General features: G+C 37.6%; 1 protein-coding gene across 2 annotated transcripts; it reads right to left on the reverse strand.

Moving 5' to 3' along the window:
• Positions 1-267: 267 nt before the first annotated feature.
• On the reverse strand, positions 268-26335 carry Rnf138 (ring finger protein 138). Of its 2 annotated transcripts, XM_034518523.2 has the most exons (8): positions 26068-26335; positions 25449-25649; positions 18421-18586; positions 16815-16930; positions 10452-10508; positions 6415-6526; positions 3415-3522; positions 268-1808 (listed from the first exon to the last, which is right to left on the reverse strand). In XM_034518523.2, the coding sequence occupies exons 2-8, from the start codon at positions 25556-25558 to the stop codon at positions 1740-1742; spliced, it is 738 nt and encodes a 245-aa protein (XP_034374414.1). In that variant the 5' UTR covers positions 25559-25649; positions 26068-26335; the 3' UTR covers positions 268-1739. The 2 variants fall into 2 exon arrangements, with proteins under 2 accessions (XP_034374414.1, XP_034374417.1); XM_034518526.2 differs by lacking the exon at positions 3415-3522 and having other exon boundaries at positions 361-1808; positions 26068-26323.
• Positions 26336-27070: the final 735 nt, after the last annotated feature.

The following is a 27070-nucleotide window of genomic DNA, read 5'->3' on the forward strand; positions in this document are numbered from 1 at the left end:
ATTAATATTTAACTCATCCACAAAACTTCAAAACAGGACTCCAAAATGATCTCTAGTACAAGTTTCCCTTTAAGTTTGTTCAGCTCGGGATGATTTAAAAACACACTGGCTAAATAAAACTTTAAAAGTACCCAAGTTATTGCTTTAAGCTGGAGAACTGTGGATAGAAGTCTCCTTTTAGCGAGTTCCTAGAATTACACTCTTGTATGTCAACAGTGCTAGAGAACACAGTAAACGTTACGTTCAAGAAACAACAGAAAAAAGGCATTAAGATGTATGGCTTCATCTGAGTCTGTATTATTGAACATAAATAAAGTCATTACTGTTTAACTGAAAAAGGTTTTTACAAAACTGCACATCCAAAATTAACATTTTTATTAAATCAAGTTAAAAAATGTTCATTGTAGAAAAGTCAACAAGGGTATTAAGAAAATCAAAATATACCTTTTTTACAATATATGTATATATTAGCAGCAAACTACTTCAGAGATATTCTTTTGTGTTTAGTTATTTTAAAGAAAGCATAACAGTGTTATGTTAGCGTGGAATGTCAGAATTTCCCCTTCACCCTTTACTCTGTGACTTGGCCTTCTCTACAATACTTTATACCAAAGATTATGAACAAACTTTGTTTTGACTAAAATGTAGTAAAACAGTAGCTGGTAAAATCTCACGACACATGAGCTATGCATCATTTTCAAACACAACAAGTGAGCACCATTTAGCACATTTTTCAGGTGTAATAACAACCAACTATACCACGTAATATTTGGCATACTGTTTTAAAAACTTGGTAACATACAAAATTTTAAACAAATGAGATAAATACTTCAATCCTATATTGCTTGTCCATTATTAAAACTCTTTAATAGAAATTCTATACATAACCTGACAAACTCTAGGCAAAGATATATATGTGTATATATACATGCAAAAGTCTATGTACATATCCACATACATCTGCAACTTTGGATTTTTAAAAAACTAATTGAATGTATCATTCACAGGCTGAAAAGTTTCATCAGCTAGTGAGAAATACTGACTACCAAAAACTGTTGTACAACATATTTAGGCTTACAAATTATTCAACCTAGATTGAAATAACAAACTAACCACCAAAGAAAACTTTTTCTCTTCTCTTGACAGGTTCTTCTAATAGCAAAAGAAGAAACATTTGTACAATACACTTTCAAAGTAAAAACTATTAAAGAAAGATCACTAGTCTTCAAAAATACTAAACATTATATAAATACAATTTTCTTACTGTTGAATTCCTCAGCTAGAATCTATATACTTTTAAAAAATCCCTTTGGATTATCCCACTTAGCACTTCAAGTTTCCATTCTGCAGTTCTGACAAATGGCTCAGGTTTATTAGTTTTATAGGAATCACACCGTTCAGAATTTGCTGTTATCTCTGTACTAAATAGAAGGAACTATATCAAATATCAAAAACAACTTAATGAAACATTCAGAATATGTAATACAAGGAAAAAAAGACAACAGAGATTCCCTTTTTGCCACACAAGTGAAATACAACCCTTTCCATGCTGTTAAAGTAACTGTCTAGAGAATGGAATTAGGGTGGCCCACCTTTATTTTCAATTAAAAACCTAATACAGTAGACTGAATTATTATTTTTATTAATATGCACAGCAAATTACTGAAAACGGTGACTTCATGTCTTCTCCTTAAAGATGGCACTTGTAGGTTGCAAGGAGGCAGAGATGTCTATACACATCACATGTTTACTTGAAAAGACTCTTCCACAGCAGTTTGATATTGGGTTTCCTCATCTAGCTGAAGATTCTTTATTTAAAAAAAAAAAAAAAAAAAAAAAGTAACATTTCAACAAGAAAATCAACTATTCAATTTTATCTAATGCATTACACATCTTCATATACATTTGCATACAAGGGAGTTTATATACAGTAAGCTTTAAAAGTAAGACTGAACACCATGGTATGTGCCATATTCTCAGCCACTCAGGAACCTGAGGCAGGAGGATACCTTGAGCCCAGCAATTAGAAACCAGCATGGACATATGGACATAATGGGACCCCATCTCAAAAATTAATGTAACAAAATATTAGGTTTGAATATATGAATTTAAAAAATTGTAAGTTCAGCTATAATTATTTAGTAATAACTAATAACTGTTCTGCTCAGCAGAGGATACTTTATACTAACCAAAATTATACTTAATTAAAGCTAATAATATGATAAATATGTATTCCTTCTACAAAACATTTCTATTTGAAGGCAGAGTAATTTTAAGAAAAATAAACATTTAATGAATTAACAGTTGAATAACAGCTTCTTAACCACAGCATGGAACTGAGCATGGAACACAGCTTTAAATTATACAGTGACTCTTTAGGACTTGGTGCTTAGTACCAAGTACTCAGTGTAAAATGGCTGTTTAGAACGTACTGAGTCCCTGAGTCTAAGCCTCAGCACCAAAACAAACCCACCAGGCAAAACAACAGCAACAACAAAAACCTTATCTTTAAAACACGTTATTTTGCTGTCAATTTTATGTCACATGGGTTAGCTTTAAAAGATATCAAGACTTTGACTTGACAACTGAAATACTGTTTTCTATCACAAGGTAAAACAAAAAATTAGATTAAAATATGGTTGAAAACAACTATTCTGCTCTTGTAAATATAGCCCTTCCAGACACAATAACTGCTCTTAAAATGGAAACTTAATAATAGTAAAATACAATTACTTCCTAAAATCACTAAAGCGGCACATGTAAATTTTACAAACTTTTAAATTATTCCAAAGTAGTAGACTAAAACTGCAAATTCCATAAAAATAAAAATTATGCATGCCTGTGTTTACCTGAACAGAAAGCATCAGTTATCTTTCATTGGAATTAATTGTGTATTATTAAATAAGACCTTAACTACATGTAAGCCAAATAAAGTACAATTTTACAATTAATAACGGGAAAATTATCATGAATATGAAAACAAGAAACTGGCCCATTTTGGTCTGAGGGCTCTTGTTGCCCTTCCTAAGTGGACAACCTGGGTTTTGATGGGTTTCTTTGGTTTGGTTTGTAATTGCGCCTCATGTGCTTACTCTATTTTACTCTATATTTGAAACGCATCTTCCCACACAGGTTATACCAATTTTACTTTTCAAGGAGATATAATTTCTCTTAATTCTAAATAATTTGTACTCAAACCTTCCTTTTGCATTAAGAGGTTTATTTTCCCAGTAATTATCTCTCTAGTATAAACAATTCAATTCTCAGAACTTGCACAAAGCTTAACAATGTTACTACTAAAAATATAGCATCTTGCTCTTTATCCAAGTGGTCTGATTCCACAACTTGCCTGAAAATTCAAATCCAGATTGAAAGAGTTAAATTAACTTTCTTAATCTTGAAGAACTCACTTACCACAAATTCTCCATAATCAAACTGATGTCTTTGATTTAGATGACTAACGAAATTTCTAGTAATCTGGCTAGGATCTCCCCAAGGAAGAGACACACAAATAGGACATGTCTATGAGAAACAGATTGTTTTAAATAAAAAAATAACAAAAGTAATGAAACATTATATATTATTGAGAGCATTAAATACAAGCTCAGGTTACTGAAAACATCAGGTATACTTTATTGTGCTTCAGTTTGCTGCACTTTGCAGATATTACATTTCTTTAAAAATTGAAAATTTGTATCTACTCAGTGTCTGACACCATTGTTCCAATAACTCAAATAACCATTAACACTAGTTAGCAATGAAGCATTTGACTCAGATAATATATATACTTTAAACATACTACTACTGCATACTTAACAGACATAGTATATACAGTCTAATTGTAACATTTATATTCACTAAAAACTCAAAAAAAAAAAGGTATAGTTAAATTCATATCAATTCTTTATTTTTTTGGCTTTTTGAGACAGGGTCTTTCATGTAGTTCCAGCTATCCTGGAGCTTGCTATCTAGACCAAGCTGGCTCAAACTCACTGAGATCCTTCTGCCTCTGCCTTCCATATGCTGAGATTAAAGGCATTCACCACCACACCTGATCCTCATCAATAATTACTTTAATACTGTGATCTGTACTCAAATCTACAATGTCTCTAAGGTATGACTGAAATCAAAAAGCACTGGATGGTATGCAGAGATTGATACAGGGTCTCACTATATATATAGCCCAGGCTGGCCTTGGACTTATGATTCCAAGCCCTGAGAGTCCAGACATGTGCCACCATGTGCCTCTTAAAATCATTTCCAAAAGCCAAATCCCATGACTACATCATTTCCCAAGCAAAATACCATAGATAAATGACACTAATGAGACCATGGACATTCTATCACTTAAATATCTATAGTTATATGACTAAAAAACATCATATGCAGCCTATACTAACATCAATGTAATGAGTTTTTATTAACTACCTACCATATGTATAACATATATTATTTGATCTAATTAGTAACCATTACAGAATTATAACTAGCTTGATTTCATTTATATGTAAAAAATGGAGCAAATTATAAAGTTTAAACTGTATACTCAAAGTTTTAATGAAGTACATTTTAAAAGTGATTAAATGACAGACTTAAAATGACATAAAAATAAATGTTAATAACTGGGTTCTAACCAAAGCTGACAATACACAGAATGTTAGGCAGAAAAAATATATACAGAATGTATATTGCAAATTACATAATTCAATATAAAACTAAGCATGTCTTAAATATGAAGACTTTCCACATACTTCTTGATAATATACTTATTTAACCCCCTCTATCCTAATGAATGGTTGCACTAATTAAAAAAAAAATCCAATAGTTATCTGGGCATTTTTTTCATACATTTTTCTAGTATATTCGCTAAAAAGAAAAGTGGCTTGTAATGTTATTAATACAGTTTACTCCTTATTTATGAAGAAGCTGGTTGTTGTTGCACAAACCTGTAGACCCTAGCCCTATTGTAGACTGGTCTACATTATCTTTACCTCACAATATTAATAAAGGAAATTCCTTTATATGAGGTAATAAAAATTTAATGTCTCATTTTGTCATCTATCATTAACAAAAATATACTGTATGAATAACTTAAATCCAAATTTTAATCATCAACTTTTCTCTGTATACATGTAGGGAAATGTATAGAACCATTTCCTCCTGAGGCTAAGGCAGGAAGAATAACTTCAAGGTCTGCTTGGGCAACTAAGTTAGACTTCATCACAAATATTTATCAGAAAAAAATTTAAAGGGCTGGAGAAGGGGAACTGGAGAGTTGGTCAGAGGTTATGAGCACTGACTACAAGGTGGGGAGATACCCTCTCAGAGGAAAAGGGGAGGGATAGATGGGGGAAGGATTGGGAAGAGGTAACACCAAGGAGAGGGCAGTAAGTGGGATGTAAAGTGAATAAATAAAATAAGATTATTAACCATAAAAAAGAAAAAGAAAAAAAGAATGCTGCCTGCTCCTCCAGAGGGCCTGAGTTCAATTCCCAGCAACCATAATGGTGGCTTATAACCACGTATCTCTGGTGCCCTCTTCTGTCCTGCAGGCATCTATGCATACTGTATACATAATAAATAAATCTTTAAAGGGGGTGAGGCTGAAGATGTATTTTAGTAAGAGGATGCTTCTGGACAAGTGCAAAGGAAAGGAAAGAAAAGAAAATTTCCAGCTTAATTATCTAGAGTTAAAAATCACTTATCTATAAAATATATAAAATATATACTCAAAATGAGTTCTTCATAATGTTATAACCCTGCAATTTACATAAATTTACATAAAATTTAATAAATTTACATAAACCTACCCTAAAAATGACATAAAAAAGACAAGTATGCATCAAAGTAAAAACTGACTTCTTGCTTTATACATTCATACAAAAGTTTCTTCAAAGATACAATTAAAACTATCTACTGGTTTTAATCTACATTTTGACTTTTGAGACAAAGTCTCAATGTGTAGCTCTAGCTGACCTGGAACTATCTGGAGATCAGGCTGGTGTCAACTACCTAGCCCCAGTGCTGGGATTAAATGCATGTGCTACCCTGCCCATTCCAGCTTTTTTATACTTATACATATATACATACATACATTGTCTTCTGCAGCAGATTCACATGAATGGATCCAGTCCTCTGAATCCAGCAGAATAAAGTACCCAACAGAATTGGTTCTGCCACAACATAGCAATGACTATCACTTTTCATTCTTTCCTAGACTAGTCTACAATAATTATCTTGATTACATGCGGTAATCAAATTTTGAATTGCATTCTTGCATTATAATCATTAGCAAAAATCTACCATGTTCATCATTTAAATACAAATTTATAAAAAGAACCTTCCCCTTTGTATACATAAAGAGAAATACATTGAACCACATGCTTTAAACACAAGAGTCTTTTAAATACTCACCACAGGAACTATCTGAAATAGGTGGTTACTATTACAGTGATCCAATAAACGTTGTCTGGTGAAATTTGACTCTTGACATAAGGGACACTTAAAGGTGGGATGCCCAGAAGAACTAAAAAGCAATTCAAATGAGATATATTGAAATTCAAAACCATCACATTAAAAAAAAAAAAAAAGTGTCCCTGTTTTTTGACCCATTGTTGTTTAAAACTCATTGTTGTGTTTTTAAAGTCATAGTTACAAATTATTCAACAAGTGATTCAGAGTAGAATCTTGCTTACTGTCTCACTTTATATAGTACTAGCATTTTTCTTCTTTTTTTTTGTTTTGTTTGTTTGTTTGTTTGTTTTTGTTTTTTCGAGACAGGGTTTCTCTGTGTAGCCCTGGCTGTCCTGGAACTCACTCTGTAGACCAGGCTGGCCTCGAACTCAGAAATCTGCCTGCCTCTGCCTCCCAAGTGCTGGGATTAGGCCTTTAGGCATGCTCCACCACTGCCCGGCAGTACTAGTATTTTTCATTTCAGTCGGGTTTTTCCCCCTAGCACCAAGGGAGGGAAAAAGCTAGGCATGATAGTCCGGCTTATAATTCTCAGTATTCAGAGGCTAAAGCTGTTTAGATAACCCAGACATTACATCAACAGGCTATGACAGTATACCCCTGTGTTCTCAACTGTTAATTGTTGGGTGGGTGGTGCAGGAAATGTAAATATTTGTTGCTTCTTTATCTGAGCACAAAGAAGCGCAAGCCACCCTAGGAAAGGTCACCTCCAAAGCTAACAGGAGAATAACAGGTGTGTTTTTTGCATAATAAAAAACTGGTGGCTGGTGTTGGGGCAGAAGGACCATGCTAAGAGACAGACAGGGAGCATAAAGGTAGAGCAAAGAGAGCAGGCTACGTGGGAAACAGTGGCAAGCTAGATTAAGTTTAGACAGGCTAGCTGAAGAGCTACCCCAGCAAAGTGGTCAACAGGCTTACTTCTACTATACAGATGTCTCCATGTCTTTATTAAGGTCCCCCAAAAGTCCCTGCAATATGAAGTATAGAGTGAAAAATTATAAAAATCATTTTATAAAATATATACAGGCTTTTCTTTAAAGGACATGGAAATTTTCCTTTAAAGGACCCTGTGAGAGAGATTAGACCAAAGACAGAGAAACAAAACAAAACTGGTTTAAAAGTTGGTTTAATAGATCCCAGTGGATAACTACCCTGCTATTCTCCCTCGATGGACCCCTTATAATTTTGCTTTTGCTCTTGACTATAGGCCTTTGTGTGTTAAGTTAGTGAGTTTTCTTAGAGAAAGAGTGAGTGCCATTCAGATTTTAATGCTACGCCAACAATATCGAACATTAGGTCAAAAAAATGAAAGTTATGACAAAGTTTTCTAATTAAAGCTTACATTAGAAGAAGTGGGGTGGGGTTTATAAAATCTAAGTTTTTATGGTTAAAAACAGTCAATTAAAAGAAGTGGGGGATGTAGAGTGAAAAATTATAAAAATCGTTTTATAAAATATATACAGGCTTTTCTTTAGGCTTTTCTTTAAAGGACATAGAAAATTTTCTCTGAAACAAGCTAAAAATGTGGACTAGCCGGTTTCAGGAACTGGAAGAGAGGCATGCAAGTCATCTAGGTGGGGCTGAGAAACCAGTAACCACTACGACAGGGCAACAACTGAGAAATAGTTGAGCAAGTGACAGGGCAGCAATTGAGAAATAGTTGAACAAGTGACATGGCAAGACCACATTTTTGAGAAGAATGAGTATACAGAGTGTTTTATGTTATATTTCCTTAGCAACCCCTCACTCCCTCTTCACTCCCCTGGTTTGTGGTTTTCCCCTTTAAAAAGCCCCTCAACCAGCCGGTCTTTGTCAATTCAGCTCCTGCGTGGGCAAACAAATTGACCACTGGCCGGCCAACTTTCCCAATAAAGCCTCTGCTGATTGCATCCAGGTACAGTGTCTTGTGAGTTTTTGGGTGGCCGTGACTTCCGAGACTTGAGTGAGGGTCTCCTGAGTTTGGGGGTCTTCAGAAGCAGCATAATGATAAGTTCAAGATCAGCCTCACCTACCTAATGAAACCTATCTCCAAACAAACAATTACAAACAAAATACAGGACCATGTTTAAGAAGCTAAATCTAAATTTAAATGTGATGTCAAGTCACTGATGCCCATTCAAGTTTCTAACTGTCCTATAACATTTTAGAAAGCTCCTATGTAAAGTTTACAGGGGCTAGAGAGATGATGGTTAAGAGCACTGGCTGCTCTTTCAGAGGTACTGAGTTCAATTCCTAGCACCCACATGTTGGTTCACAACCATCTGTAATGAGATCTGATGCCCTCTTCTGTGTGCAGGCATTAACACTGAACACACAGAAAGACATCTAGATAGATATCTAGATAGACAGATAGATAGATCTTTAAAACAATAAGTCTTTAAAAAAAAAAAAACTTTACAGACTCCATGGACCACTGAAAAGGCTGAATAAGGGACAAGTAGTTATCTAACCTGACAAAAATTCATAGTGGAATGTGTTTTACTCCCCTCCCCAAAGCACACAAAATATAGTTTTAAAAAGATTTCCATCAAATTCTAACTTTGATCTACTTCAGGTTAACAACCTAAAACAAAATTCACCAAAAAAGCAAAAACACTGATAGCAAGAATGTAGTGGTTTAAATAAAAATTGCTCCCAAAGGCTCACATGTTTGAATACTTGGTCCCCATTTGTTAGTACTGTTTGGAAAGGATTTGTAAGTGTTGCCTTGTTTAAAGTGTGTCACCGGGCAGAGTTTGAGTTTCAAAAGATTGACAGTGTGCTTTCTTTCTGCTTCCTCCTGTGTATGAAGATGAGACCTGCTCCAGCTGCCAATAGCCAGGCCTCATTATACCACCTCAGGCTCTAATCCTCTAGAAATATAAGCCCCAAATAAACTCTATCTTCTTTAAGTTGCATTTGTCATGGTGTTTTATCATAACAATAAAAACCCTAAGACAAAAGTACTTCAAAACAATCTAAGAACTAAGCACCACTGGATTTAGTACCTCTAAATGGCAAGCAAAGGACAGTTCAATATTGACACCTTTGCCTGAATCACACATGGAAGAAATCTGACCAAGAAAATAGGTAAGTTCTTATATATTCTTGAAAGCAACAACTATTTAAGCTCTATTTATTTCTGAAGCATTAACTTTTAGCACTACAGTTAGTGTTTTAACTACATAAACATTTGTTTTAAAAATATAGTACCTGGGCTACACAGAGAAACCCTGTCTCGAAAAAACCAACCTACCCAATATATATATATATATCCTACCATGTGTTGAATTAAATAATTAATAAATAAACCCTGTCCCAATGGTTTATGTTCTTGAATGAAAGACATGCACAGCCTTTATATTTTGATATGCCTTTAAGCAGCACAACAGCTGGGCCACTGCCTAACCTCCTGCTGATAATCCCGAGTTATTACTAAATTCTATATATTCTACCTTGGCTGCCCTGGACCCAGTTGGACAGTCTTTTTGGGCTGTGTTCTCCTGGCTTTTTTACATGGCAGCTGTGCCTCTTTTTCCTGCATTATTCTCAGGCCTAGCATCTCTCCTCTCCTGAGTTCACTCACCAGGACCAACATGGAGGAGAAAGAAAACCAATTCCTGCAAGCTATCTTCTAGATCTCTGTATGTGTTTATTACACACACACACACGCACACACACACATTTTTTTTAAATGTTTAAATAAAAATCTAATAACTAATCTATTGTTATAACCTACAGGCCTGGAACTCCAAGCACTCTGAAGACTCAGGCAAGAGTATCATGAATTTAAGGCCTGCCTAAGAGGTACACAACAAAACCCTGTCTCAGAGAAATCTATTATGAGGATTCAGGGTTATAGCTCAATGGCATAGTGAATGAATGCTCAATGTATAATGCATGCTCAATCCTGAGTTAAATTCTTAACCACCACAAATTATAGTCATCTTCTATATTATTCAACAATATCACTTACTGAAGTAAAATGTTTAAAATTTTACCTTGTATCCTCTTGATAAGTTTCTGTGTTATCAGATGCAGATGTTTCACTCCTATTACTTAAGAAGCAAAGGGGGAAATAATTAATACCCCACATAATAAAGCACATCAGGGTCATTAATGTGAGCTGCTTAATAAAAATGACCAGCCAGAACGTCAAGGGCTGAAAATAGCTCAGCACTTAAGAACATTTGCTGCTCTTGCAGAGGATCCAGGTTCAGTTACCAGCACACAACCATATTTACTTCCAGTTTGAGGATCTGATACCTTTTGGTCTCTATAGACTTCAGGCACACATCTGGGTACAGGAAAAACATCCTTACTTTAAAAAAAGTCTAAACTTCAAGTAGTCATAAAATACTAAATATTCATGGCACTGCTTTCCAAATCAAGTAAGACTGTTTGAATTCCTATCCATTCATTTTTTTTTTTTTAAATAGATTATAGCAGACTGGGAGGCTGAGGCAGGAAAGTCATAGGTTTGAGGCCAGCCTAGACTATAGAGAATTCCAGGCCAGCCACTGCCTCACAGTGAGACCTTATCTCAAAAACAACAAAAACCCCAAAACCACAAACTTCTACAATATTCAGGTACAAAAGTATAAACTAGAAAACAAAGAATTTTATGTAATCTTTTTCCTTAGTGATGTTCTTCTGGGGGTAATGAGGGGAAATGAGTGCTAAGATAGAGTCTAGAAATATAGTGCTCCTAATTCTGCTTTATCCTTCTAAGTCTAGCATTATAGACATATGTTATCATACTTGGCCCTTGCTAATTTTTAAAAAAATGTGTGTGGGTGTTTTGCCTGCATATAAGTTTATGCAGTGCATGCATGTAGTGTGAAGGCCAAGAAAAGGGTGTGGCATCTACTGTTTCTGAAGTTACAAATGGTTGTGATCCCTCTTGTAGGTATTAAGATTCAAACCTAGGTCCTGTGGAAGCACAGCCAGTGCTCTTAACTACTAAGCCATCTCTCCAGCTCTCCTTGTTAAAATTCTTAAACCCTGGGGTTGAAGTAAAGTATTTGTGAACTTTTGTTATGAACCTAGGATATGGTAGAAGACTGTGGCTTCCAAAGTTGAGGTTTCACAAAACATATGAACTTTTTAAATGCTGATTATTTATTCCTTAAAAAGAAAAGGGATGCCGGGCAGTGGTGGCGCACACCTTTAATCCCAGCACTTGGGAGGCAGAGGCAGGAGAATTTCTGAGTTCAAGGACAGCCTGGTCTACAGAGTGAGTTTCAGGACAGCCAGGGCTATGCAGAGAAAGCCTGTCTCAAAAAAAAAAAAAAAAAAAAACACACAAAAAAAAAAAAAAAAAAAAAAAAACACACCCAAAAAAAAAAGGAAGAAAAAGAAAACAGACTAGGCTTCATTAGCACACTTCTCTAATACAGACAATCCTGACATTTACTTACAAGATATGCCAGAAAGCCGGTGGCATATGGAATATTAGAAGGGGCACTGCATACAGAAACTGTAACTAACATGCCACAGAATTTGATACTGTCAATATTATAAAAACCCTTTGCAGGCTTTGGGACTTCTTTTCCAGTTCACTAGCCTACTTCTAGCATGGGAGAACACCTTTCTTTCTTTGTTTTTTTAAGATACCATTGTATGATGTGTATCAGAGTGCAAGTGATCTCAGAGACCAGAGACATCCTCTCCCCTCCCCATCAATCCAAGTTGGAGTTACAGATGATTGTGAGTCCCACCAATTGTGGGTGCTAAGAGCAAGTCCTCTGAAGAGCAAACCATGCCTTCTCAACCCCTGAAGAAACACCAACAAAAACAAAAAAATCTTTCTCTTGCCAGGCACCAAGATTCCTATAATCTCATATTCAGAAGCCAGCTCACCAGTTCAAAGCTTGCTCAAACCTACCTTAAAAAAAAAAAAAAAAATCACACAGCAAAATCCTGTCTCAAAATAAACTCTAAGTTCTGAGGCTGAAGCTAGGTAAAACTATGGGTCTCCGTCTGATCCCTAAACCCAATAAAACAAATCGCACAAAAAAAAACCTACCTTTTTTATGGGAATGGTGGCACACACCTTTGATCCCAGCACACAGGAGGCAGAGGCAGGCAGATCTCTGAGTTTGAGGCCAGCCTGGTCTACAAAGCAAGTCCAGGATAGCCAGGGCTCTGTTACACAGAGAAACCCTGTCTCAAAAAAAAAAACAACAACAACAACAACAACAACAACAAAAAAAAAACAAACAACAAACAAAACAAACCTTCTAAAACTTGGCCCAAGACCATACTGAAAATTAAGTCTTCTATGGTAATTCCTAAATGCATAGAATATATATTTAAAAAAAAAAAAAAAAAAAAAAAAAACTAGATTCCAGATAAATAAATACAGTAAGTTTGAAAGGGTCTAATTGGAATATAAACTACAGTTCTATCAATAGAAAGAAATTCTAGGTGAGGAAATCTTTCACAGGGAAGATAACAGTCTAAAAAACAAAAAAGCCAGAAAAATAAAGGGATTAGGAACTTTCCACACAGGCCAGAAACTTGAGTATGATCTTCAGATTTCACTAGGTGAATGGATGGATGAATAGAAGGAGAGGGAAAAAAAATAAAAATGGATAGACAGATGGGTAAGAGGACAATCTCACAAATTGGTTCTCTGATAAATAAAAGGTCTACCAGCTGAGGTGGTTAAGAGTACTGACTGTTCTTCTAAAGGATCTAGGTTTAATTCCCAGCACACACATGGCAGCTCAAACCTGCCTATAATTCTAATTCCAGGGGGATCTGACACCCTCACACAGACACATATGCAGGCAAACACCAATCCACATAACCAAAGATACATCAAAATTTTGCTGGTCAGGAATAGGGAAGCCTGGGGGTCGGAGAGGGGAGACGAGGAATGGATGAGGAACTGTGGGAGGGACGACCAGGAGAGGGTTAACAACTGGACTGTAAAGAAATAAAATTAAGTTTTTTGTTGTTGTTGTTGGTCATGGTGGTCATGTACAACTTTATTTCCAGCATGAGGGAGGCAGAGGCAAGTGGATCTCTGAGTTTAAGGACAACCTGGTATACAAAGCAAATCCCAGGTCAGCCAGGGCTAAACAGAGAAACTTGGTCTTGAGGGATAAAAAAAAAAAGTCTACAGCTGAGCTAGCAAAGAATGGTCTGGGTGCTAAGGAAAAACAGTTACCACTTATAAAGGATGGAGGTGAAAGTGTGAACACCATGCAAGACATTATTCAATTTAACCTTACCTACACTAACATACTTCAACCCTACTTTTAAAGAGGAGAGAAAACCAAGGCAGTTTCTTGACAAAGTCAAACAATTATGAAATAATAGCTTCTATTTGAGCCAAGGCACTCTCAAATCTAGTATGCATGCAAGCAGTGTATGTTCATTTGTTCATTCTTTCATCTTTAAGGTACTGGAGATCTAATCTAGAGTATCATACTATAGCCCAGCCTTATCCCACAGCACTTTGGGTAAACATCTTGTTAAAGTTGACTTGTCTAGCTGTGAAAGCCCAGGCAGGTCTTGAATTTGTGAATCACCTTAAATCTTCTGAGTAGCCAGGATTACAGCCCTGTACCACCAGGCCTCTCGCTATAGTTTTTATTTTATTGTATTCATTCACTTAGTTTTAAGTACTCATGAAAGCTAGTCCTGGGGGGAGGGGGGAGCGGGGAGAAGGGAGACACAGAAAAACAGATCCCTGGCCCCTCGGGATATCAGTAATCTCCAGGTTCAGTGAAAGACTATCTCAAAAGCTAAGGTAAAAAAGCTACTGAAGATAGAATCCAATACTGGCCTTTGCTCCTGCCACCCACTGCTGCCACCACCACTGCTGGAACACACACACACACATATACAAATAAGAAAGGAGTCTGGAATAGTACTTTGTGCTATCAGCCAGTTATTAGAGTTTGGAGACTTAACATCCTTTTTCCTAAACACTCAAAAAATATGGCAAGACTGGAAGACAATACAGTAGTTAATCATCCAAGAAAAAAAAAAAAAAAAAAAAAAAAAAACACCTGAATTTGGCTGCAGCAACCACAATGAGCTCCTAACTACCTGTAACTCCAATTCTAAGGGAATCTGATACCTTCTAGCCTCTGCACTCACATGCACATATATACGAAGAGATATACATATTAGAGTACCATAAGGCAGATTCAAGAGCTACCAACTTAACTCTAATACAATTAAGAAAATATAAGGGACTGAGGGAAGTAACAATAGGAAAGAAAAAAAAAAAAGATAAGGAATATTGTTATTAGGACTAAACACTGTCTTACCAAATGAATCTAAGGAACCAAATGAGCAAGGTCTGTCTCCTAGGGATGGGGTAGGGAATTGTCATTTAACAAGTAGTACAGCGTATGATGGTGTGTATCTGTGATTCCAGTAGTTCAGCAGCAGAGGCATCACAGGATAGTCTACATATCAAGGCCACATCAGCCAGGGCTACACAGTGAAATTGAGTAACAAAAAGTCAAAACAATATAAAACTGCCCAATAAGCAGTGACTGTATATGGAATACACTCTAGGAACTTTGCTGAAAGCTTGAGATACAGTGTTGAATAAAGCTAACAAAACACTATCCCATATTAAGAAAAATTGGGCAAAAAACGCTAAATAGATGTATACTTATAATACAGCAGAAATACACTAAGTAAAAGCACAGGGATGAAAAAATCCAAAGGAATTCGGTTTTTAAAAAAAAAAAATCACTAAATGGAAATGACAATTTCATCTACTGATAGTAAATCAAGTAAAATGAGAACCTGATGAGTTCTGCAGAGTAGTGAAAACATTCCTGAATAATTTACTGGAGACTTCAACTAAGTAGTTAGCAAAACAGCCAAATACAAGTGGACAATTAAATGGCCAGCCAGTGTGCTTAAGGTGGTGGTTAAAGTATAAATATTAGCAACATGAATCAAGTACTGAAATTAAACTTTTATTTGTTCATCTTAGCACACTGATTTCCACAAACTACTATAAAATTGAAGGAACTGTGTTTGTTTGCTCACACTTGTACACAAGCTTGTTAATTTTCTAAACAAAGCAAACATTTAGTAATACAGATGAGGAAGACAAAATATAAAGAAAAACCAAGAGATTAACCATCCAAATGAAAGAACAGTGGTTATAGGAATATGGAAGTTCATGTGAGACATAGCTCACAGGAAACTGTTCTATTTCTTGATCTTGATTAATGGCTATATATCTTATTACTATTATTTGCTTGAACAGTATTTACTGAGCTTGTTACTGTTCAATATTGTACCTGGGTGTAGAGAATAAGAACAAATTACCAAAGTACTTCTACTTCATATTGTTAACATTTCACTGATCTGCTGATATAAATTAGGTATCTAAGTTGAAACTTAAAGGATGCTCACAGAAGATTGCTCAGTAGGTAATTAGCACTTGTTACTAAGCCTGATGACCACTAGGAGTGATGGTATATCCCAGCAGAAAGAGGTTGACTACTCTCTGAGTCTCTGATGCCAGCTCTCTAAGGCCAGGCTGGTCTGAGTTCCAGCCCAGCACCTTGTTTTATTTATTTTAAAAAAAAAAAAAAAAAGTCTGACAACCTGAATTTCATCACTAGGACCCATATGGAAGAAGAAAACTAACTCCTCCAAGTTTTCCTCTGACCTTTAAATGTACACAACAGTGTGTGCGCGCACACACACACACACAAATAAATGTAATAAATATTTTTAAATGGTGTAACAATTTTTAAAAAATCATTAAAAAAAAAAAAAGCCACACACTGGTTACAGATTTGGGATTGCCCATTTGTAAGTCAAGTGCCCAAGAGAATCAGGAGTTCAAAACCATCATGGGTTATGTAATAAGTTCAAGACCACCTTTGGATACATTATACTCAATCTCAATAGTAAGAAAAAACAGCAGCAGCAGCAGTAGCATATATGAGAAAAGACACAAAAAGCTTTAAAAATTTGTAGCTAAAAAAAAAGAACTAAAATGTTATTAACAGAATTACCTTCAAATACTAAGCCTGTTCCTTAGAGAGGAATAGAAAAAAATCCCAATATTTAAATATATTATTTAAACTGATTTTTCCTAATTTCCAGATTCTTTCATCAGAAAATCAGTTAAGTCTTCAACTCCCAGTTATAATTTTTGTTCCAAGAAAGGTTCTTGGTAAGATAAGCTTAGGTATATCATGAAGATGGTCTCCAAGATACAATATTATATATATCTAATAAATTTTGAAGACAAATTCTAGTTAGGATACTAAGTATACTTTGTTAAACATATACACACACCATACAATTCCCCAAGCAATTCTCATTTCAATTATTAAAATTTTGCTTTTAGAATAAACGCTGCTTACCTGCTCCTTACTGAATCTTGAGAAATCTTAAAGTTTGGAATGACAGAAGAAACACCATATTCATCCTGATACTTCTTACAAGATTTGTAATGATGTCTCATGCGATAGAATTTAATCTGTAAATTATTGGTTAAAATACAATCTTTAAAACAGAATACAAAACATTTGAGATACTGTCGATAATAGGAAAAAAAGATAAAGATAGATAACTAAATATTTAAATCCAAAAGTTTCCAATAAAAAATGAGTATCAGGCGGGGTGGCACACACCTTTAACCCCAACACTTGAAAAGCAGTTCTCTTAGAGGTCAAGACCAATCTGGTCTACACAATCAGATCAGCCAGGGCTACACAAGGAAACCTTGTCTCAAACAAACAAACAAACAAAACAAAACAAGTAATTATAGGTAATACACTGTTGTTCATCAGATCCACAGAATACAGATTCCATTAACTCTTTTGGTGGGTTGGGAGGACTAACAAGTAATTTTACTTTCAAAATAATACAAAAGAGTTTTAGGCAAGCAACAGAGGTGCATGTTTATAGTCTCAGCATTTGGGAAGTGGAAACAAAACATAGTTGTTCAAGGTCATCCTCAGTTATATTATGAAGTCAACACCCATATGGGCTACCTGACACCCTCCCTCAGAAAACCAAATGCAACAGAATAAGTAATAAGAGGCTGCCTCATGGTGTTAGGCATGTTTTTAACTATTACAAATAGAAAAAAAAAAAATGATGTTCCCATGTTAATGTTTGGAACATTCTTTTTCTCTAAGTGAAACCATAATACCACTATGTTTTCAGCTTCATTTCACTTCCTTTTCAGTTCAACACCTTCTTCAAAGAGATAGAAAGCAGATCTGACTTGGGTAAATGCTTAATAGACAAAAAGGTCTAACCACTCTTCACCCACTTAGTCTTCTCCAAGTAGAATAAAATCTAAATTAGACAATGTTATCAACACCTGATTATCCCATGTGCGTAAAACTTAAACCAGTCTTCATGATTTCTTAAATACATAAATGGGCAGTCAGAGACTTCTTTTAGTACATAAATCTATTTGACTAAATTATTAACATTTGAGAGTTAGGTAGAACTTTTTTTTTTTTTAAAGCTTTGTATATAGAGCTTATTGAAAAAATAAAATTTTAATCTTTTTTTTTTTTTCTTTTTTTTTTTTTTTTCCCCGAGCCAGGGTTTCTCTGTGTAGTCCTGGCTATCCTGGAACTCACTCTGTAGACCAGGCTGGCCTCAAACTCAGAAATCCGCCTGCCTCTGCCTCTGCCTCTGCCTCCCAAGTACTGGGATTAAAGGTGTGCGCCACCACAGCCCGGCTAAAATTTTAATCTTAAAGATAAAACAAAACTCTAAATTCAACAAGGTTTTTGACATATAAAACTTTCTGGTCTTCTCTACATAATTCTCAACCAAAAAAACATCTTGTTTATTTTGTTTTTGAGACTCTCAACTTGTAGCCCAAGCTAGCTGTAAACTTGCAACCCTCCTGAGAAAAGACTATAGGTGTATAAGCCCTGGAAATGTCTTTCTTTTCAAAGCCATGTTCACCAGGAAAATTAAAACAATTACATAATATAACCCTACCTTTTTTGAACAGCATCTGCAGCTACCAGAAAACCTCCTCATGATATTTTCAAGATCTAAGGCCCGTTCTGGACATGCTCTTTCTCTTCTAGTCACACTTCCACGACATAAGGGACAATGTATTCCACTTTCTCTCATTGCAGTCAGGAAACATTTTCTACAGAAACTAAGCCAAACATTTGTGACATGTTAATTACAGAAAAAAAAAAATTATGAAACACAAACAAGTGATTATGGATATGTAGTCAAGCTATTCAAAATGTACAGCTCAGTTTTAAAAGTTATGTATGTTTTCTCTGGCAATAAGACTAATAACTGGATTAGACAGTAACAAAATGAAACTACACATGTCCATTTTACAGTTTTAAGAAGGGGTTTTACACTGAAGCTCAAGCTTAGGCTCAAACATAGCAACCCAACTTTAACTTCCTGAGTGCTGAGAACCACAGGTATGTGTCACCACACCCAGCTACATTTGTGTTTGAAAACTATAAAACAAAGACAGGCGGAGCACACACCTTTAATCCCAGCCTTCAGGAGGGTGAGGCAGAAGGATATCTGTGAGCTCAAGGACAGCCAGAACCACACACCCAAACCCCTCCTCTCCCCCCCCCCCCCAACACACACAGGGATCCTGATTCAAACAAATGGAAAACACCCAATAAATAAATGTATTTTATTTCCAATCTTACTGTTCCTTCTAAACCACAAGTATGCCTCTTCAGATATAAACTTATTATTTCCCTTTTACTAGACTAGATAAATCTGCTAGGCAGAACTTATTTCAAAAGAAAGCCTGATGAGAAGGAAAAGGTGCACACCAAAAAAATTACTAAATTATTTCAACATATCAAAAGAACCTACAACTTCAGAACAGTACATATAGAAGGGGAATTTGTTGGTAAGAGATTTGGAGGACTCAGAGGGAAATGAGAAAGGGTAATTGAAGATAAAAATGAACAAAATTATTGAACTGTATTGAACTGTCAACAAATTTTTTAAAAATCATATTGAGTTCCCAATAAGCTAGAGCTACATAGCTCAAACTTCATCTCAAAAATAGAAAAGCCTGGTACTTTGGTACATGTGCTTATATCATCTCAGAACAGGAAAATCAGAATTCACAACCTTAGTCATATAAGGAGTTCAAGGCCAGCCTTGGCTATATAAAACTGGGTCTCAAAGGAAGGAAACTAATGTTTCCCAGAATTGTTACTAAATGTAAACTTTCATTTGGATTAGAACTTACTTCTAGCAGTATACAAATATTACTTGACATTTTACAAACCACCTGTCACAACACAAAATCACCTGGGTAGAAAAAGTCAACTGAGGTACTGCCTAGATTAGATTGATTGGATCTGTAGGTAGGTGTGTTTTAAGATTGTCTTGATAGTTATTGATGTAGGAAGACCCAGACCATTTCAGACAGCAACATTCCCTGGTTTATAGCCCTGAACTAAACAACTGGCAAGCAAAGTTCCGTGCATTTATTGTCTCTGGTCTTGACTGTGGATGCAATGCTTTGAGTTCCTGCCTTGATGTCTCCAAAATAAAAGACTGTAGTTGTAAATCAAATAAAGCCTTTTTCCCTGTTGCTTTTTGTCAAAATATTATCAAAACAACAAAAATTTAAAAAGACTAAAAATTTTAAGATTACAAAGTAAAGTAAGAGAAATAACCTTATCAATTTCCACTCTTATTTTTTTCCTGAAATGTTTTTTGGATACTTGCTTCATATATAGAAACAGTATTGCTATGTAGCCCATGCTGGCTTCAAATTCATAGCAGTTCTCCTACCTAACCTTTCAAGTGCTGTTTTTATAGATGTACCACTATGCCTGGCTCAACTTTAATAATCTTGGGGGAGAGGGGTTAACAGAATTCACATAGGCTAGATAACTATGTTAAATACTGGGCTATATCCCCTGTTTATTTGGGTGTTTTGAGGCAGATCTTAGCTGCAATAGCCTAGCCTTAAAATTTCTACGATCCATTCTCTGTCTTCCCAGATGCAGGCCTGTTCCACCCAAGGCCTACTTTGTTGAACCCAGACCCCTGTGCAAGCTAGGCAAACACTTTAGCACTAATACCCTCACTTTGTTTTTACTTATTTTTAAAATAAGTAAATTAATAAATAAATAAAAATTTTTGTTTTTACTTATTTTTATATTTGATAACTCTTAAGGTCACTGCTGTGGTTTGGATTTTTTATTGTTGCTTTGCTTGTTTTTGTCTTGCCTATCCTGTCTACTTCTGGGGTACAGCTCTCTCTACTTCTAGTTATCTAAGTATTTGCCAGCACTTGGATCTAAGACCTCTTCTCTTCTTGCTTTCAGTTAATAAAAACATATTTTCCTTAATAAACACACACACACAAAACAACTTTACATCCATTTATTCCAAATCTATATGCAGTATATACATGTAACTACTGGATATGCAGTCATCAAATCTTATAAAAAAAAAAAAAATCCTTAAACTGTCAGGTCTCTTTTCTGCATTATCACTATTAATTTAAGGTTCTAATCATTTTCTTCCCTGACATGTCAACATTACTAGTCTCAACTGACAACCTGAAACTTGACACTAATATAAACTTTCTAAAAGTGAAAGAAACCTCACCATGATGTTCCCCTGCCAAAATAGATAGGTCTCTAATTTCTAGGAAAACATTCAATAGCTTTGCCTTGTAAGCTCCTACCAATATATGTAAACTCCAGTTCCCACTACACATATTCTTTGGCTTCTACACTCCTCCTTACCACTTATGAAGGTATATATACCACCATGCCAAAATACAAATTCAGATCAGATTTCATCTAGAAAATTAGCATTTTATGTTTATATTCCTAAACTGATTTTAGACACTTGCTCATACTAGTACCAACATAAAATTTTCTACCCAAAATCTTGTAAATACATCAGTTAATACTCATAGGTTTTCTCCACTAGACATCAATCATCACCCAAGAAAGTGCAGAGTACCCCTTGTGCCAAACAGAAAGCCTTAGACAATCCCTATTTAAAGAAATAAATGGCGATTAAAGGGACATTTACATTTTCTGTAAAGTAATTGCAATGATGATTTTGCTCCTTCCTGTCATTGAAATGGCCATGAGAACCTATTTTTAGTGTCTACAAGACCCCCAGTGACCCAAATCCTTAATGCTCTCTATGAATCAGAAAATAATTTGATACTCATCTTCTTTATTTCTTTTCTTTTCTTTCTTTCTTTCTTTTTTTTTTTTTTTTTTTTTTTTTTGAGACAGGGTTTCTCTGTGTAGCCTTGGCTGTCCTGTAACTTACTCTGTAGACCAGGCTGGCCTCAGACTCAGAGATCCACCTGCCTCTGCCTCCTTCCTGAGTGCTGGGATTACAGGTGTGTGCCACCATTGCCTAGCATAAATTGGTATTCTTTTCCTTCTAGATGTTTGCTTTGTCCAATTCTGATGTTAGTTTTGTTTTATTATTTATTACTTTTCTTTATTATCCCTTAGAAACCTGCTTTCTTTGTTTTGTTTTTCAAGACAGGCTTTCCCAGTATAGTCCTATCCTTGGAACTCACTCTGTAGATCAGGCTGCCCTTGAACTCAGCTATCCACCTGTCTCTGACTCCTTAGTGCTCCACCATGTCCAACACCTGTTTTCTAGTGAGAAAAAAGGAAATGGATCTGGATGGGTTGGGAGGTAGAAGGAACTGAGTATTGGAGAAAGAGAGAATTATAATTAGGATATATTACCTGAGGTGGGAAAAATCCGCTTTCTATAAAGGAGAAAAAAGTAATTTGGTAGACTGGAGTATGTCCATACATTAAGGCACTAAGCTCAATTCTAAGCCCCACCTCAAACTCACAACCTGATATTACAGAAAAATATAAACCTGTTTACAATTCTGTGAGAAAAAAAAATGTAGTAAACTGAGTACTTTAAATTCTAGTTATAAAAACAAATCAATTTCTACACCCCATCCAATCCAGTCAATCTAGACCACATTCCAACATTACCTACCTTCCCATATACATAAAACTTTTCCTCACTTTTTTTTTCAAATTCACTGTTCAGCAAGAACTACAAAGCAACTGTAGTTAAAGTGAAGGTAGAGAGCTATTCTGTTCATATCAAAGTCCATTAAGTTAATCTGAAGAAAGTCCATACTAAGTTAAAAAGATCATCACTTGAAGTCAAGCCAAATTATAGTCCTTCATCTTAAATATACAAGAGAAATAGAATTTTGTGCACAGAATTTTGAGGGAGCTAAAAATGACAATGGAGTTTATAAGATCAGTGACCTCAGAGTATCTGAACTGACTCTGTACATAAACAATTTACCATGTATACTAATAGCTATTGTAGCTTCTGCTCACCTTATCAGTACCAAATAAAGGAATGCCAGGCTGTCAATCTTTTTTGTAGAGAATTTTTTTATATAATTTTAAATGTGTCTGTGTGTATGGATATGAGTCCAAGTAACTGCAGAAGGCAAAGATGTTGGATTCCCAGAAACTAGAGTTAATAGTTGTCTGCCTGATCTGGGTGGCAGAAACTGAAGACTGTCCTGGAGAAGAACAGTAATTGCTCTTAACCTCAGTGCCATTTCCTCAGTCTTCTTTAATCTTTTCTGATAAGCAAAACCAATTTATTTCATCATTAAAAGCTAATTCACATGAGAACCATAGAATTAGTGAAGATTGAAGAACAGTAAAAAATTAACCCATGCCCAGAAGTAGATGGTCAGCATGAAAGAGTTCAATGATAGTCCTATAGATTTTTTTGAATGATATTGCTTTGGGCACTTTTTATCCATTCCCTTACATTATTTTCTAATTTTTGTGGTTTTGTTTCTTATGTTTATTTTTTATTCTGGTTTGTTCAAGTTTTTTTTTTTTTTTTTTTTTTTTTTTTTTGTTTGCTAAAAGTGGCAGGTGGGGCTGGAGAGATGGCTCATCGATTAAAAGCACTGACTTCTTTTCCAAAGGTCCTGAGTTCAATTCCCAGCAACCACATGGTAGCTCATAACCAGATATCTGTAACAGGATCTGATGCCCTCTTCTGGTGTGTCTGATAATAACTATAGTATACTCATATATAAAATAAATAAATCTTTTAAAAAAAAAAGAAAGAAAGTGGCAGGTGGCAGTCTAGACAGAAAGCTAGTCAAAGAAAACTTGAAAAAAAAAAGTGTGATACAGACACTGAAAACTAGCTCACCACAACTGAAGTGTGGCAGTGTGAGGGGCTGGGGAACTCACTCAGTTCTATTTAAGAGGTGGGCCATTTAACAGTTTGACCATGTTCCGGTGAGCATATGAATAACAAAAAATTGGACTTGATTTTCTTTTCTGTTTTTTACTTTTACTTTTTACGGGGGGGGGGGGGGAGTGGGGGGTGTCACAAGGGTCAGGGATTGACATGGAAGGTCTGGGCAGTGAGTATGATTTGGGGTGCATGATGTGAAACTCCCAGGGGATCGATGAAAATGCTATGTTTAAAGGGGGGGGGGCAGGTAGGAGGGGAACCATTATCAGAATATATTGTACAAAGTTTTTTAATTAAAATTGCCAAAAAAAAAATTACACTTTTGATTAAAGCACCAAAATTCTATCCACCGCTCCTTTTCCTTTTTTTTTTTTTGAAGGGAGATTGTGGGAATACTGGTCCTGTTGGTTGGTTGTGTTTTGAGGTCTTGCTTGGTATGTAGTCCAGAGTGGACTGGAAGTCACTAGATAACCAGGCTAGGCTCAAAGTCGAAATCTTTCTGTCTGAGGCTCCCAAGCACCACCTCACCAGGCTTCTACCTATGCCTTGAAAAATTAAAGCCCCCATCACTTAAAAAAAATCTATGTCTGGGGCCAGTGGGAGGGGCAGCAGTGCAGGCTTTTACTCCCAGGCCAGCCTGATCTACAGAGCTAGTTCTAGGATATCCAAGGCACACACAAAAAAAAACGCTGTCTTGAAAAAACAAAACCACCACCACCAAAAAAAAGTGCAAGAAGGATCACTTGAATTCTTCTCAGCTGCTCGAAAACACAGAACTTTTTCAGGCTCCACCTGCCAAAAATTAATTTCTAAGCTTGGAATGGAGCTTAGGAACTAGTTATCTTTATTATAAAAAGTTCCTCAGAGGAGCCTAGCTTGATAGCCCATGCCTTTAATCCCAGAGGCAGGTGGATAACTGAGAGTCGAAACCAGTCAGAGCTACCTGAGACCTTGTCACACACATTAAAAAAAAAAAAAAAAAAAAGTTCCTCATGGGCTCTGATCATTAACCAGGTTTGCCGGACGCCCAGGATACCTTCTCAGGGTCTGTGTCCAACTCCCACTGACACTGGTTGTCTAGAACATGACTGAAATTCTTCCTATGCCAAGTCAAACCTACCTCAAGTCACCTTGCCCAGCCCCGCGCCTTTGTGTTCGATCTACCTCATCCCTGGAGCAGAACACCTCCTCTAACGGTATCTCGCCTCCAGTCTGGTTAAAACCCAGCAATAAACATAATGATAGCACAAAGGGAGCTATCTCAAGCCCCGGAAATCCTGCCAGTTCGGGAGTGGGAGAGGACGCTACCTCATTTTGGACCGTTTTATCACTGAATTTTTAAATAGGCTCCAGGATGGTGTTGAGGGAGCGTTCAAGGGCTAGATGGGGGGCGGGGAGGGCGGTTCTCGCACAGACCGGGCTAAGATCTAAAAAAATAAAAAATAAAAAAATAAAAAAAAAAAAAACAAGAAAAGCCGGGAAAACACGGCAGGTAGCCAAGCGGGCCCACACACCTCTGCGGGGCCCAGGCCGGGCACTCAACGCCCCGGCCTCCACAAGGGTTGCTAGGAAACAAAAAAAGGCTCCACGTTCTCTGTGATTCCTCTCAGGCCTGGCGGGGACGACAAGGGGCGCCACCGAGAGGGCCCGGACACCGCCCCCGGGCGCGGAAAGCGGGCGACCGGGACCAGGCCGGGCGCTGGGGGGGGCTCGGGCTCCGGCGGGCCGCGGGGCCGGGGCGCCGCACGAGGGAAGGGGCGTCTACTCACACGTGCTGACAGGCCGCGGTCCGCACCGGCGTCTTGAGCACCTCCTGACAGACAGGGCAGTAGAAATCATCTTCCGTGTAGGACGTGGCCGCCGACAGCTCCTCGGACATGGCGAGGGGTGCGCGGGAGAGGCGACGGCGCCGGCAGGAGCCGAGGTGGCGGTGGCGGTGGCGGCGCAGAGCCCGACGCCGGGAGAGAGCCCTGAGGGGGGAGGGAATCGGGTCAGGAAGCGGCTCGCTCAGGAAGAGGCCTGCGTCAGGAAGGGGGCGGGACTCGGGTGCGGGGCGGAACCCAGAGACAAGGCGGCCGCACGAGCAGGTCCCGCCCATTCTCCGCGGGGGGGGAGGAGACACGGCGTGGAGGCGGGGCTTAGCGGGAAGGTGAGGTAGGAGACGCACTCATTGGTTACGCCGCAGCTTCTATCAAAGGCGCATGCCGGAGCCCCTCCCCTCCCGGCCGCCATGGAGCCGCTGGCCCCACCCCCCAGCGTCCAGGCTCCACCGCTACACGGTCGGGCCTGGGCGAGCCTGTCCTCCGCCGCTCTCACAGGCGCTTTCGGGCTTCCCACGCCCTCCCTGGCCCGCCCCTCTGTCTCTTCCCCTCAGCCCGCCGGCCTCACCTCAGATGCCTTGAGCCCCGCCGCGCCTCACGTTCCGTCTCCGTCACGGGCCGGCCAAGCGGTGCTCCTGCGCCGTCTCCTGGTTTCAGTCCCGGGGTGCGCAGGCCTCATGGGACTAGGCCGAGTGAGGCTCGTGGAGCACCGTGAAGCCCCCACCCCCGGAGCCGCAGTCCCGCGGCATCGCGCGGCTCACAGCCGGCCCGCGGGTCACTGGCCACGGCAGGGAGGGGGCGGTGGTGGCCAGCTGGGCCCCTATGGCAACCCGGGCGGGCGCGGCGGCCGATTGTGACGAAAGCAATGGGCGGTGGTCTCCGGTAGCCTCCAAAGCTGCCCCGCGTGTGCGCTCCGTTTCTTGTCCCTCTTTTCCCAGAGATTTTTTTTCTTCCGTACAATTTTTTTTTCTTTTCTTTTTTTCCGTGTGCGTTTGGTTTGGGGGTTTTTTATTTTTTGTTTGTTTTGTTTCTGTAGCCTTGGCTGTCCCGAAACTAGCTTTAGAATAAAACCAGACTGACCTCGAACTCTGAGATCCGCTTGCCTGCCCCACAATCTGAATCGGTAATGTATGTACTCGGGGAGACCGAGGCAGGAGGATCTCCTGTTCAAAGGTCAGCCTGAGCTTCTGTGGAGTTTGAATTTTCATTTTAAACAAAGTGACAGACGCAGTCTTCTGTAATAGCGTTTTGTTTAAGGAAAGTGAGAATGCTAGATTTGAAGAAGATTGAGGTAGAAGCATGTACCTGTGCATTCCATCTAAGCCACTAGTTTGATAGTTTTGCACTCATTGCAGAAACAATAAATTTCTGCAATGTATAAAAAAATTTAAAAATGTATTAAAATGTATATAAAATGTATAAAAAATAAATGTATTTTTTCAAGATTTATTTACTTGTATGTATATGAGTATATCTATCTGCATGTACACCTGTATGACAGAAGAAGGCATCAGAGCACCTGGATGGTGATCTAATGGTCAGAAGCCACCATGTGGTTGCTGGGAGTTGAA

Source organism: Arvicanthis niloticus, chromosome 14 (assembly GCF_011762505.2).
Source record: "Arvicanthis niloticus isolate mArvNil1 chromosome 14, mArvNil1.pat.X, whole genome shotgun sequence".
NCBI classification, from domain to species: Eukaryota; Metazoa; Chordata; class Mammalia; order Rodentia; family Muridae; genus Arvicanthis; species Arvicanthis niloticus.